At 51.0% G+C, this 14,172-nt stretch overlaps 2 protein-coding genes across 4 annotated transcripts; one reads left to right on the top strand and one right to left on the bottom strand.

The window, feature by feature from the left end:
• The first annotated feature begins 1,327 nt into the window (after positions 1-1,327).
• PPP1CA (protein phosphatase 1 catalytic subunit alpha) lies at positions 1,328-4,798 on the top strand. The gene is made up of 7 exons (XM_080910798.1): positions 1,328-1,466; positions 1,937-2,068; positions 2,214-2,444; positions 2,989-3,093; positions 3,716-3,939; positions 4,020-4,154; positions 4,350-4,798. The coding sequence occupies exons 1-7, from the start codon at positions 1,412-1,414 to the stop codon at positions 4,458-4,460; spliced, it is 993 nt and encodes a 330-aa protein (XP_080766924.1). The 5' UTR covers positions 1,328-1,411; the 3' UTR covers positions 4,461-4,798.
• A 133-nt stretch (positions 4,799-4,931) lies between these two features.
• Positions 4,932-11,196, bottom strand: RAD9A (RAD9 checkpoint clamp component A). Of its 3 annotated transcripts, XM_080910769.1 has the most exons (11): positions 11,062-11,196; positions 10,908-10,978; positions 10,347-10,475; positions 9,876-9,990; positions 9,677-9,776; positions 6,969-7,078; positions 6,772-6,881; positions 6,634-6,698; positions 6,413-6,550; positions 5,475-5,685; positions 4,932-5,392 (listed from the first exon to the last, which is right to left on the bottom strand). In XM_080910769.1, the coding sequence occupies exons 1-11, from the start codon at positions 11,093-11,095 to the stop codon at positions 5,297-5,299; spliced, it is 1,179 nt and encodes a 392-aa protein (XP_080766895.1). In that variant the 5' UTR covers positions 11,096-11,196; the 3' UTR covers positions 4,932-5,296. The 3 variants fall into 3 exon arrangements, with proteins under 3 accessions (XP_080766895.1, XP_080766893.1, XP_080766894.1); XM_080910767.1 differs by having other exon boundaries at positions 9,677-9,990; XM_080910768.1 differs by lacking the exons at positions 10,908-10,978; positions 11,062-11,196 and having other exon boundaries at positions 9,677-9,990; positions 10,347-10,592.
• Positions 11,197-14,172: the final 2,976 nt, after the last annotated feature.

The following is a 14,172-nucleotide window of genomic DNA, read 5'->3' as shown; positions in this document are numbered from 1 at the left end:
AGGCTGGGGATTCCAGTCACCTGTCCTCAAGTCATAGAGGACTAAGCCTCTTTTACTGGGGAGTAAGGTAGTCCCTGAGGTACCACAGAGGCCAAGTCTCTGTTCAGAGACCCACCCCAGGCTTGGCCCTTAGCTCCAGCTCACCTCTTTGCTGCACCTCACCTCCTCCTCTCACTTCCTCCTCAGTCACAGCTTCAGCAGCCTGTTGGGGGCCCCTCCCTGGTGGGGGGACTCCCCCCTTCCTCTATGAGGTTCTTCCTGCTTGCCCTAGTGCCCCAGCCACGAACTCCTCCCATCCACAGGATGCTGGGTGTGAAGAGTCCCTGGCTTGTCCAAGTTGAAGATGACAGGCCACCATGAGTTTTGAGGTTATTTGCATGTAAAACAATTCATGGTTCCAATAATAATTATGCTTTAATGTTGTCCACTGCTCCAACCCCCTCTCCTGGGTCTTCTTTTTTTGAGAGTGAAGGGGTACAGTCTGGGCACAAGGGTCTCATGTAGCCCAGGGAGGAGATAAACTCTCTATGTAGTTGAGCATGACCATGAACTTCTGATCCCCCTGTGTCCAGACTCCTGAGTGCTGGAATTTCAGGCACTAGAATTACAGGTTTATGATACCATGCCTACTTTAATGTTTTACTGTTTAAAAATAATGCCCTTCCCCCCTTTTCTTTCTTTATTTTCATTCCAGCGCTGGAGATGAAACCTTAGGCCTTGCACATGCTAGACAAGTCCAAGTACTCTACAAAGGACTTACAACATGAAGGAGGTAAAATAGTATTACATCACTTATGGAAAAAAAACACCATGATGTAGCAGGCACCAAGGCAACCTGGACCAAAACATTGCAGAGAGTTCAGTAGCAGGTGTTCATGGTTCTGGCCATAAAGACCAAGGTGAATGTGAGGCTCTGGAGGTCTGGAGCCCACTCAGTATCACTGAGCCTTAGTTTCTTTTTCTGCACTTCGAGGAATTACTTTACAGTGTTTGAGAAGTCAGCGATTAACATGCTCACACCACAGTCCCACACAGGGCTTGGGTGGGAAGAGACTTGGAAAGAGAAAAACAATTTCTACAGTACTTCCGGTCTTAACTCATCTGAACACAGCAGGGCGATTCCTCCAGGGTGGAGCCGTCCCACCCCCCCACAAACCCCGCCCACCACCCCTGCTAGGCCCCGCCCGGCCGCCCAAGGCCCACCCTGGCTGCGGTGCTTCCCGTCCAGGGGAGGCGCTAGAGAGCGGCGAACTACGGACGCGGCAGGGCGGGGCGGCCGGCAGAAGAGGCGGAGCGGCGGGCCGGGGGCGGGCTGGGGAGGGCGGAAGGAGAGCCAGGCCGGAAGGAGGCTGCAAGAGGGCGGGAGGCAGGAGAGGGCCCGGAGCTGGTGGGCCGGAGCGGCGGCGCCGCCATGTCCGACAGCGAGAAGCTCAACCTGGACTCCATCATCGGGCGCCTGCTGGAAGGTGGGCATGGGTAGGGAAGGTGCACGCGCTCCAAGCCCGGGCCCACCGCCGTCCGGAAGTGGCGCGCGGGCGGGCCCGCCGCTCCCGAGGGCTAGCGTCGCTTGGGCGGGGACAGGCCGTGAGGTCCTATGGCCACGGCAGCCCACCCCCACTCCCTGCGCCTAGGCTTTGGAGCGCGCTTCGAGGCCGGGGACGCGTGAGTAGCCCGGGCTCAGGGTGAGATTCCTGCAAAGGTAGCTGGGAAGGAGTCCCGAAACGAGGGGGCTTCGGTTGACAGGCTGCTTAGTATAGGCGCCTTTCCGGAGGGCCTACGGGTGGCTGAGGGGTCGGATCTTGCCTTTGAAGGCCTGATGCAAAGGTTTCAGGGGGAGGGGGCTCCCTTGCAACAGTTGCCCGTGTTGGGGAGGGCATGACACCTACCCTCATCCGGCTTGCGATGTCAGGGTCTCAAGACCCTATTCCGTACCCAGTGCAGGGCTCACGGCCTGGAAAAAATGTGCAGCTGACAGAGAACGAGATCCGTGGTCTGTGCCTCAAATCCCGGGAGATTTTCCTGAGCCAGCCTATTCTTCTGGAGCTTGAGGCGCCTCTCAAGATCTGTGGTAAGCCCTTGCTCAGAACACCTTAGCTTCCTGAAAATAGCCCCTATTCCCGTCTCAGTACCTATGTTTCTCCTCCCTTTAGCCCATTGTTGGCCCTGGGTTCAAGTTTACATCTTGCACCTACCTAGTCTTCTCTGGTTCCCAGGTGACATCCATGGCCAATACTATGACCTTCTAAGGCTGTTTGAGTATGGTGGCTTCCCTCCAGAGAGCAACTACCTCTTCTTGGGGGACTATGTGGATCGGGGCAAGCAGTCTTTGGAGACCATCTGCCTATTGCTGGCCTATAAGATCAAATACCCGGAGAATTTCTTTCTGCTACGTGGGAACCATGAGTGTGCCAGCATCAACCGCATCTATGGCTTCTATGATGAATGTGAGTGCTTTGAATGTTGCTGGTTGCCTAGAACTACATTCCCTGCTCTTCATAGGTCCCCTACATTGGTCTCGTGCCAAAAGACCACAAATGAGGAGCCCTTTAAGGCCCCAACGACATGCTGTCTGCCATCCATGGTACTCAGGAAGGACCTAGTGAATGGATGTACATGCAGGGCTGCTGTTTGCTTAAGCTTCCCCGACAGTTCTGCCCAATGACACTCCCCTCTGTTACATCCCCTACTACGCATTTAGGATGCCTGTAAGAATAAACCAGGCCTGCTTTTGGTTTAGCCTCATTCATAAGAGTGGGACATCTAGGTTGGACCAGACTGGAGTTCAGGTTCTTGTGGACCCAGATGTTAGAATTCTGGAAGGTAGACAGATAAGGGTAGAGCAAGGCAAATATAAACTTTGCCTCCCAGTCTCTTCTACTAGCTTTGTCAGAGTAACCCACAAAGTACCCTGGAGAGGGGTGCACAGAAAAGTAGACTGGATTTTGTGTGGTAGGTGGTCTTCCCTATGAGCCATTTCCTTCTGTGCAGGCAAGAGACGATACAACATCAAGCTGTGGAAGACTTTCACTGACTGCTTCAACTGCCTGCCCATTGCAGCTATTGTAGATGAGAAGATCTTCTGCTGCCATGGAGGTAAGAGTGGTTGTGGGGGGTCTGTGCTTGGGTTCTTGGGCCACAGCCTTAGGGGCCTTGGAAAGTTGTTAACAGAACTCCTCTGTTTCCTGGAATAGCTCTCATCTTTGCTGTCGTTATTATAGATTACTCACACCCCAGTTTGTTTTTGAAACAGGGTTTCTCTTCATAACAGCCAACTGTCCTGGAACTCACTTTGAGACCAGGCTGGGCTTGAACTCAGAGTTCTGCCTATCTCTGCCTCCCAAGTGACGGGATTAAAGGCTTACACCACCATACCCGGCTCCACACTCCAGTTTGGCTGCACTCTTTCCTGGCTTTTAGCATCCTGTAGGCAACTCATTCGCCTCCTTCCCCCATGGAGGTCTGCTCTTTGTATTTCTAACAGCTGAGGGATGGCCAGGTGGTTGTGACATACAAAGTTGAGTTCCCAGACAGCCAAGGCTACACAGAAATGGGGCCAGCGGGGGAATAATGAATTCTGTCTCCCTGAACTTAAGGAGCCCAAAAGATGAACCCAGTGTTGGTGAAGAAAGTGGAACTGACCCCTAAGAACTTCTGGGTATGGGATAGTACCTGCTTTTTGGCTTAAGGAACACTATTTCCACTCCACCACCCTCAGGCCTCTCTCCAGACTTGCAATCCATGGAGCAGATTAGACGTATTATGCGACCCACAGATGTGCCTGACCAGGGCCTATTGTGTGATCTCCTGTGGTCTGACCCTGACAAGGATGTTCAAGGCTGGGGCGAGAATGACCGTGGTGTCTCCTTTACTTTTGGGGCTGAGGTGGTAGCCAAGTTCCTGCACAAGCATGATTTGGACCTCATCTGCAGAGCACATCAGGTGGGCTAGTGGCCTGGGGCAGGCTGGGTGGGTGGCTAGCTGCTTAATTTATGGACTAAACAGTTCCTGTCCCTGCCCAGGTTGTAGAAGATGGCTACGAGTTCTTTGCCAAGAGGCAGCTGGTAACACTCTTCTCAGCTCCCAACTACTGTGGCGAGTTTGACAACGCCGGTGCCATGATGAGTGTAGATGAGACACTCATGTGCTCCTTCCAGGTGGGTGTGGGGAAGAGACTTATGTGCTCCCTCCAGTGAGTGTGGGGAAGAGACTTATGTGCTCCCTCCAGGTGAGTGTGGGGAAGAGACTTATGTGCTCCCTCCAGTGAGTGTGGGGAAGAGACTCATGTGCTCTCTCTAGGTGGAAGCTGCCAGGCTTAGCACCAGGACCCTGATCTGGGTTTTCTCTTTCAGATCCTCAAGCCCGCTGATAAGAATAAGGGGAAGTATGGGCAGTTCAGTGGCCTGAACCCCGGAGGCCGTCCCATCACTCCACCCCGCAATTCTGCCAAAGCCAAGAAATAGCCTCCATGTGTTGCCCTTCTGCCCCTTTGACGGATTATTTGTACAGAAATCATGCTGCCATGGGTCACACTGGTCCCTTAGGCCCACCCGTCATGGGGAACACACATACAGCGTTAAGTGTCTTTCCTTTTATTTTTTAAAGAATCAATAGCAGCATCTAATTCCCCAGGGGTCCCTCCCACCAGCACCGGTGGTGGCTGCAAGTGGAATCCTGGGGCCAAGGCTGCAGCTCAGGGCAATGGCAGACCAGATTGTGGGTCTCCAGTCTTGCATGGCTGGCAGCCAGATCCTGGGGCAACCCATCTGGTCTCTTGAATAAAGGTCAAAGCTGGATTCTCGCCATGGCCTCTGTCTCCCTCATCCTAGACAGAGGGCCAATAGTCCTTTGGTACAAAGCCACCTGGGAGGGCAGACTGAGTGGCTGGGCCTGGGCCCAGACAGACAGCACCAGTGACACAGTCAGGTCCAGAGGCTATCAGGTTAGGAGAGAGACAGTTCCCACTGACCACACAAGGGTCTGACAGGGAGTTCATAATTGGCAGAGGGTCTTCAACACTGATCTTTAGAGGCAGGTGAACCTAAGGAAGCTAAGCTTCTGGTTCTGGCCAGATACTATAGAGCCTCAAAGTAAGGTGACAGCTGGGCACCAGAAACATGATTGGTATAGTCTAAGTAAATATAGAACACAGACCAAACACAGTTGCCTAGGCAGCCAAATGGGGCCTACTCAAAGCATAGACCTTTCTCCATGTCCAGTGACTGAAGCCCAACTCTGCCAGTGGCTGAGCCTGCTTTTGGTCCATGAGCCTTTGGACACAGACTTCAGTTTCTCAAGTTCAGCCTTCACCATCGCTGTCTTCAGCCAGCACAGGGTTGGGACCCTGGGGGGAGTGTACAGGGGCCAGGATGGATCCAAAGAAAAGTGAACGAAACTGGAAAGAGAATAGAGAAAGCCTAGTTAGTTCTGGAAGCTGCTTCCTTACCTCAGTGCCTATCCCAACCTCCAGCTTTTACCTTCTTGGGTGGGGGAGTCCCAGGCACTGTACTAGGCTCAGCCTCCTCCTCTTCTTCCTCTGAGGGAGGGGCAAGGTCATGAGAGGTCTGGGGGACAGGTGGGAGGGAAGTGGAAGGCTGTACCCGGGAGTCCTCATTGCCCACGGTGGTTTCCATGGCAATCATGTAACAGTCGATGTCATCATTGGTAAAGTCATCTAAGTGGGGTGTGCTGTAGGCAGAGATAATATCAACAAGGTACAAGGAAAAAGGATACAGAGGCAGGCCCCACTTAGGGATCTGAGGAGGACTTGAGGCCTCAAGACTGCTGGTGAGCTTTCAGTTTTATTACTTCCTAATTTGGCTGGGAGGATAGGATGCAGGGGTTAAGTGGGAGCTTCCTGGAGGGGGTGGAACTGGAACCCTTTTGATCAAGAGTTCAGGTAGGGGCCTGGGGGAGAATTCTGGGGCCAATTTAGCTCAGCTGGGGAGGAAAGCAACAAGTCCTGTGAACAGGGCCACGTGGGGCCCAATCTCTCACCTTCCCAAGGGATAGGAGCTGGAGAGCACAAGAGCCAAGGGATACGCTGGGCTGAGAGCCAGACCAAACTTCCTCTGCTTCTGCTATACTGAGCCCAGCCTCCCAACCCACCTGCCCTTCCAGCCACCTGCTTCCCCTACACCAGGCAGCTCCCTGCCTCCCAGCAGCCCTTTCTCTCTTAGTCTGGAAAGAGGCTCAGAGGGGAGGCCTCAGCCAGAGAAGGAAGCCAGCAGGACCTTGGGGATGCCTCTATGGATGGGAGGGGTCTCAGTACAGCTGACCATTAAGGCTGGAAGCCCCACAGAGGCTGGGCCTGACAGGAAGTATGTGTGGGGGAGGTGCAGACGCTAGAAGTAACAGGCTTAACCTGAGTATGCAGAAATGGAGGGAAGGAAGGCTAGGTAGTGAGCACCCTTACCTGTGTGTCTGCTTCTGAGGCACTGGCTGGTGGGGCTTTGGGGAACACAGGTCTTGGGAACATGAGTCTTGCTCTAAGAGTGTGGCTAAGACAAAGTGGGCATCCATCAAAGAATCTTCAATGGTAAAGATGACTGGCCTAAGTGAGAGGGGTTAAGGTAGGTTATCCTGTTCTGGGCATCCCAGCCCTGCTTCCTCCACAGTCTAAAAGCCTGGAATTACCTGCCTGGTACATCAAAGTGGATAGTAAGAGGCAAATTCCCTGACTCTGCAAAGCTCAGGAGCCCCTGGGATGGAAAGAGCAGGTAGTAAGAACCTGTGCTTGGCTGAAAGACCAGGGGACAGCCATAGTAAACTCACCCGGAATTCCTTGAGGCAGAAGGTAACAGCTGTTCCTTCTGGGGCATGCAGCTGCTGGAAGTCCTCCTCCCCAATGCTAGTCTCAGTCACCATGGCTTTGCTGGTGCTATCTGTATGACAGGCACAAGAAGACTTAAGTCCTGGCTTCACTCCTAGTTCTTGTGCCCCCCCCCCCAGGACAGGTCTAATTCCCTCACCTGCCTCCTCTTCCTGGTAGCTTCGAAGGATGACCCGTCGGCCACGGCCAATGCCCAGTGTCATCTCAGTCAGTGCAAGGGGAAAGGACAGAACCGCCTCAGCCAGAACCCTGTGACAAGGACAAAGCAATGGGTGAGCATGAGATGCTCTGCCCACTTTGTTACTTGCCTGGTCAGAAGCTTTTAAGGCAATGGAAGCACAGACCACATAAAACTAAGCCTATACTCAGTGGAGGGGAACAGGCAAAACAGGATGATGAAAGAAAAGGGTTGTTTGCTAAGGGACCCAGAAAACAGTGGAGTACAGAGGTGGGGGAAAGCTAGGTATAGGAGGACATTGCTACTTTTTGGGGGATGGGAGTTTTAAAACAGGTAGCCCTGGCTGACCTCAAATTTAGCAATCCGCCTGGCCTTTTGATGCTACCTCTTTTACACACTAGAAGAGGGCATCAGACCCATTACAGATGGTTGTGAGCCACCATGTGGTTGCTAGAAATTGAACCCAGGACCTCTGGAAGAGCAGACAATGCTCCTAACCACTGAGCCATCTCTCCAGCCCAACTCTACCTCTTAAAAAGAGCTGGGATCACAGGTGTGCACTACCATACCCAATCCAGTTTCTGAACCCAGGGGCTCAACAACACCCTGTGTAAAGCAGAAGTGGAACAAGGTAGACTTATTTTAAAGACAGGGTCTCACACTATATAGCTGGGGCTGGCCTTGAACTCAGAGATCTGCCTTCCTCTTGCCAAAATCTGGGATTAAAGGTATGGAATACCAAGCCAAGCCTTGGCTTCCTTTTTTTTTTTTTTTTTAAGATTTACTTATTTATTTTATGTATGTGAATACACTGGAGCTGTATTCAGACACACCAGAAGAAGGGGCAGCCTCATTACATGTGGTTGCTGGGAATTGAACTCAGGAAGAGCAGTCAAGTGCTCTTAACCACTGAGCCATCTCTCCAGCCTGGCTTCCATATTCTAAGGATATATAATGCTGAACATTTATAGGAAAGTAACTCCTAGATTTGCCTCAAGACTACAGTCTCTGGGTTCCATCCCTAGCATGGGGTAGAGGGTGGGGGATAGCTGGCATCTATTTGAATTTTTGAAAATGACTGTGTGTGTGTGGAGGGGGGGATTTAAAACCTGACAACTCAACTAGTCAGGCTTAAAGCATCAGCTTTAACTGCTGACCCATCATACCGACTTCTATATTTGAAACTCTATGTGAGAAAAAGAAGCAGTTAGGGCTGGGAATTTAGCTCAGTGGCACAGAGCACCTAGCAAATGCAAGGTCCTGGGGTTCTATTGCCAGTACTTGGGGGTGAGGGGATTGCCCCTCCAAAAAGGAACTCATCACTATTAACAGACCCTGGGGAAACTGACATTGGGGCCTGAAGAGTCTTTTAGTCTCTGAAAACTGAATGGGACCTTGGGCTACTTGGATGCAAACAGTGTCCAGAACAGGCAGGGGAGAGTCCACTGAATTCTGGACTTATCTTCAGTGACCTTAATGTCTGCTGGAACCACATTCTCCTTGCTATGCTTTGTCTTGATGTTGACTGGTGGCTTACACAGCAGCCCTCCTAGACTCCAGCTTCTTTGCCCAGGTTCTTCCTTTGACCCAGAGTCTAGAGCCCTGATAGTTAGAAAGAAGCCACTATAAGAGGGACACTAAAAGATGAATGAGAGGCCAGAGGGCTTTGAAACTGTTTCAAAGGCTCAGGGACAGGCCTTCGGGGTTGGTTATTCAGGTCATACAAGAGATCTATAAGCTGGTCATGGGTTCTCTCTAGAAAAGCAGTTAGAGCAGACCTCTGGGATACAGAAGGCAGGACCCCAGTCAGTGGAAATGGGGAGAGGAAGAAGCTTCTACTTTTGAAGAGCAAGGTTAGGGCCCAAATATGCACTGGGCTGTGTGGTCTTGACACAGAAACCCAGAGCTTCCCCCTTAAAGACAAAGGTGCTTTTGTGTTATGTGTGAATGTGCACAGGCAGAAGCCAGAAGATATGCTCTATGATGCTACTTTTCAGGTGCTGCCCATCTTGGTTTTTAAGACTGGATTTCTCTCTGTAGCCCTGCCTGTTCTGGAACTTGCTTTGTAGACCAGGGCTGCCCTCACAAAGATCTGCCTGCCTCTGCTTCCTAAGTGCTGGGATTAAAGGCATACACCACCACCCAACTGACACTACACATTTTAATATATATATATATATATATATATATTTTTTTTTTTTTTTTTTTTTTTTTAAAGATTTATTTATTTATGTGAGTACATTGTAGCTGCTTGCAGGCACACCAGCAGAGGGCATGGGATCCTATTACAGATGGTTGCTGTGATTTGAGCTCAGGACCTCTGAAGAGCAGTCAGTGCTTTTAGCCACCGAGCCATTTCTCCAGCCTGACACTATACATTTTTATATAAACTCCAGGACTCAAAACCAGGCCTCCATGCCTGCACATCAAACAGTTTACTGAGTTATCTTCCCAGCATGTGCACCCTTTTTTGAGACAGAGTCTCAAATTACCTAGGTTAGCCTAAAAACTCACCGGCCTTGAAACTTCAGATCCTCCACTGCATCTATGAAATGCTAAGATGACAGGCATAGGCTAACCAGGCCAGCCGAGAATGGAGTGTTCCTAGAATGACACTTAAAGCCCCAAGGGTGGGAGATTCAGGTGAAGTCTAAAGCAGGTGTGCTTACCGTGCTGGGGTGCGGAGCAAGTGGGGGCATGAGGCTGGGTCGAAGACAGCCTGCAGGGATTCACAGTCCTGGAAGGAGAGGTTGTGTGTTTTCTTGACTCCTGGATAAGGGAAAATAGTCTCAGTGGGCTTGACAACCTTTACTTCCCTTCCTCCCACACTCACAGAGGGAACTCTCGGCTGTCCGGCCGCTTGCTCACCGTACTTGCAGTGGAGCTGGACCACCAGGTGGCTGCTGCTGCCACTGAAGGAGATGCAACACTTTTCCACAGTCTTCTCCACCATTGCCAGAGAGCGGAAGACGGACAGGAAGGACTGGGCAGGGTGGGATATCAGCCTGGCACTCTGCTCCTATGGACTAGCTCTACATCCCACGTAGGCCCTGGCCCATCACTGGCCCCACAGAGCTGTAAGGGTTTCCCACTGCATGCAGGATGTCTGCACACTGTCAGGCCTTGTCCATGCTGTTCCCTTTGCTGGGAAGGGCTGCTAAACTTTTCTTGACCAACTTGAAGGTCACCACCCTCTCCATAGTTCTTATAACCCTCTAAACATCTTTATCTTACTGCATTTTGCATGGAATAGCTCCCATGTGAGACTAACTCCCTAGTCATCATTTACTGAGTACTGTACTGTGGTACCGCTGTGGAGATGCTTCAGGTGGTCCTTACCTTCATCAGGATCTTACAGCGCAGCAGGTCCTGACCAGGGGAAGCCGCCTGGTACTGCTGGAAGAAGAGTGGGGCAAAGAGGAAGCAGGCATAGGCAGAACGGGAAGAGTTCACAGTCCGTAGGGAGAGCTGAGACACAAAAAGTAGAGTACACATAGTCAGGAGCAATGGCAGGCGCACCCCAATGGCCTGCATTTCATCCTGCGGCAGATCTCTTCCATCGCTTAGTATTGAAACTTCCCTTCCCTTTCTGTGTAGCAAGACCTTCTGCATGTAGACCTCCCAAGTCTTCCGAGGCCACGATCTGCCATGCTTGCTTTTCCCTTAAACTACTTTAGCCCCACCTTGCCTGCCACTAGGTGCTCTAGGAAGAGTAAGTGCCCTCTGTATACATGCAGCCTCAGAAGACAGGGCCCAAGCTGATGTCCCAACAACCCAAGGGACAATAATTTGAGCCGAAATACCTGTCCACCATCAACCCTGTAAGGCCGAGTGAACTCCAAGCTTAGGCTCCCCACTCGCCATTGAATCTGCCCCCATCCCTGCGCCCCAGTCTCTTACCCCGTCCTTCAAGGGTTCCAGATAGAGCTCGTCCCCGATTCGGGATAGCGAATGGACAGCCTTGCCCAGCACTGCGGGTAGGAGAGCAGAAAGTGGTTAGGGGGACTTCTGGGGCTTGCTCACATGGTCTACTGCAAAGCAGGTCCAAACTTACCCTTCACGTTGCCCCCTGTGATCAGACACTTCATGGTACATAGGCACTTAAGTCGAGCTTGTTTTACAACCAGATCGGGACAGGATACGACCCACAACGAGTCCCGGCAGCTACTACGAATGCCTAAAGTTCTCTTCCCGCGCACCGTCCCCTCCCGGTCGCCAGCCTGGCCTCCGCTTCCTTATTGGTCCACCCAGGGTTCCTCCGTCACGTGAGAAAAACGTTCCTAGGCTGAGCGTCACGTGATTTAGTAATCTCCTTGGGTGTGGCCTGGGTCACGTGGCCACGGAGGGCCAGCTCCTGCGTCCTTCGTCAGGTCGGGCTCTCTCTCCTACCCCAGCCCTGGCTCTGCACACCCTGCAAAGCTCTACGGCTCCACAGAGCGAAGGGAGCATTAGATGCATTTCCGAGGAGCAATGTGCCTGCCCCAAGGATCGAGCTTTGGACCAGAGTCCGAACGTGGGAAGAACAGACCCTCCGGAATCGCTAATTTTAGTGTGTGGTGCTACACGGTCAAAGAAAGATAATCCGCGCTCAATCTGGGCTGGGGAATTCTGTGGTGGCAGCAACAACCAGGTCCCCTCAAAAAGTTAAAGTAACTTAATTCAAGAGTCATGAGATTTCTTGGTCTTTCAGCAGATCTTTCTTACACAGGGGTATATAGCTTGAGTACGCTGTCAATTCTTTTCTGTGTGACTTTTGCCCAGGGTCTGCAACCCCATGGGAAGAACAAAATTACCAACTAACCAAATCCACCACAGCTCCCAGGGACTAAAATACCAACCAATGAGTTTACATGGAGAGACCCATGGCTCCAGGTGCATTGTAGCAGAGGATTGCGTTCTCTGGCATCAATGGGAGGAGAGGCCTTTGGTCCAGTGAAGGTTCTTTTTCCCAGATTGGGGAATGCCAAGGCGCTGAGGGAGGAGAGGGTAGTTGGGAGAGGAAGCAACTTCATGGAGGCAATGGGAGGGGGTGGGAATTGGGGGAAAGGGGATAACATCTGAAATGTAAATACAGAGAATATCCGAAAAGGAAAAAAAAAAGAGTCATGTGAAGGGGCTGTTCATTCTGGTTTCAGGTTCCATAAATGACCATAAAAGACACGGAAAGATCAAAAGGTTCTGGAACAGAAAAGGGTAGAAGGAAGAGCAGGAGCAGAGATACAATGGGGTAGGTGCATATGGATGGGTGGGGTGTCCCGAGCCTTGCATGGGGGTCAGAGCCGAAGGGCTGAACTGGGAAGCCATGGAAAGGTTTAAGCACTAAGGGTGGTTTGTGTATTTTACTAATTACCCAGACAGTGTGAAAAGATGAGGGTTATCAGCTGGGATGCATTCACCTTGCTCTAGGTGTTAGTTACTTTTAAGTGTGAAAAGAACAGCCTAGAGCAACACTTGCCTATCCCCCCCCCCCCCCGCGGTCTTGTGGGTAATGGGGAGGCTGTATTTGTTACCTAGCCCCTCTTTTGTTTTTCTAGGCTCTTCTCCCTCTCTAGCATTCTTTCTTAAAGCCTCCAGGGAGGAGGTGTGAGCAAAGCATCAGAATTAGCTGTTACTGTCCTCTCTTCCTCACTTGCTCAGTTCTCAGGTGGATTCTGATTACTTCGTTTCCCAAGCTGATGGCAAAGTGACCCTCCTCAGTGATCTGACTCTACCAGTGTAACTCTCCTGGCTAAAGTCCAGTCTCTTGACCTGGAACTTTCAGAATCTAGGTCCCACCCACACGTCTCCACTGTCTCCTACCTCTGAGCACCTATTTCCAATGCCGTTAGGCCCTTGGCTGCCATTTTGGCTGCTTCCAAGGCTGTGGCCTGCTTCTCCCATGCTGGCTTCTCTTCCTAGGCTCAACAGCAAAGGTTCCCTCAGCACAGAAAACTTTGGCCAAGGCCTAGGCTTTGTAGTCATGATGCTTATCAATTTTCCTATGTGTTTAATATTTGTGCTCCCTGCTGTGTGGCCACTGCATGTGGGCAGGAACTGCTTCTGTTACATTTGTTGCTCATCGTGTGTACTACTTCACTAAGGCTAAGGTCAATAAATAGCTGTTAAGCCAGGTAAGGTGGCTCTTGCCTATAATCCTACCACTAGGGACTCTGAGAACTTGAGAAGCCATTGTGGGATACATAGAAAGACCTTGTCTCAAAAAATAGTAAAAGGAGGGCCTAGAGAGATGGCTCAGTGGTTAAGAGCACCAGTTACTCTTCCAGTGGTCTTGAGTTCAATTCTCAGAAACCACATGGTGATCTGATGCCCTCTTCTGGCATGCAGGTGTTCAGATAGAGCATCCATATACATAAAATAAATAAATACATGTATCTTTAAAGAAAAGAAAAGAGCAAAGTTAAATATGTGGCACAGTTAAATCTGGCTGCTTCAAACCACCCTTCTGTACTCTGTCCACGGTGCCCCTATTCCTGATAACTACTCTTCCCATTCTTAGCCTCCCAAAAATGTAACTATAGGCATGGTTGAACAGGTTTATAATCTCAGGTTCTTGGGAGGCTGAGGTAGAAAGATTGAAAATTCAAGGGATTTGAATTTGGCTCAATTAAGAGCACTGACTGCTCTTCCAAAGGTCCTGAGTTCAATTCCCAGCAAACACATGGTGGCTCACAATCATCTGTAATGAGATCTGATGCCCTCTTCTGGTGTGTCTGAAGATAGCTACAGTGTACTTGCATACATAAAACAAACAAACAAACAATTCTTAAAAGAAAGAAAGAAAATTCAAGGCCTATTGAGATTACAGAGGAAGTTCAAGATGAGCCAGGGCTGGTGGGGGTGGAGCACAAGATGCTGAAGCCTAAAGACATGAGCTCTACAGCCAGCAGCCCCGGCAGAGGACGTCCTGAGGCTGAGGGGTGTACAGAGTGAGTTCCTGGGCAGCCAGGGCTACACCAAGAAACACTGTCTCACAAGCAAGCAAGCAAACACCCTGGTCAACCCCTAGTGCTTCATGTTTCTTCCTCTAAAGATATACTCCCCACGGTACCCAGGACTGGGTGAGATCTTCAATCATCCTCCACTTCCTCCCCTGCCCCTTGCTTGAGCATCCAGTCTCAACAGGAGATAGGAGGCAAGGCTCCCTGGATGCACAAACGACTGCTGA

This window comes from Micromys minutus, assembly GCF_963924665.1.
Source record: "Micromys minutus genome assembly, chromosome: 2".
NCBI lineage: Eukaryota > Metazoa > Chordata > Mammalia > Rodentia > Muridae > Micromys > Micromys minutus.
Note: the sequence above shows the minus strand (reverse complement) of the source record. Positions and strands in the feature narration are given on the sequence as shown.

Coding starts and splice junctions, on each gene's coding strand:
- RAD9A (XM_080910767.1), bottom strand. CDS start 11,095: ATGAAGTGTCTGATCACAGGGGGCAACGTGAAGG. Junction 6,882..6,968: donor CTACCAGGAAGAGGAGGCAG/GTGAGGGAATTA, acceptor CCTGTCATACAG/ATAGCACCAGCAAAGCCATG. Junction 5,393..5,474: donor GGACTCCCCCACCCAAGAAG/GTAAAAGCTGGA, acceptor TTCTCTTTCCAG/TTTCGTTCACTTTTCTTTGG.
- PPP1CA (XM_080910798.1), top strand. CDS start 1,412: ATGTCCGACAGCGAGAAGCTCAACCTGGACTCCATCATCGGGCGCCTG. Junction 2,445..2,988: donor CTATGGCTTCTATGATGAAT/GTGAGTGCTTTG, acceptor CCTTCTGTGCAG/GCAAGAGACGATACAACATC. Junction 3,940..4,019: donor TCATCTGCAGAGCACATCAG/GTGGGCTAGTGG, acceptor GTCCCTGCCCAG/GTTGTAGAAGATGGCTACGA.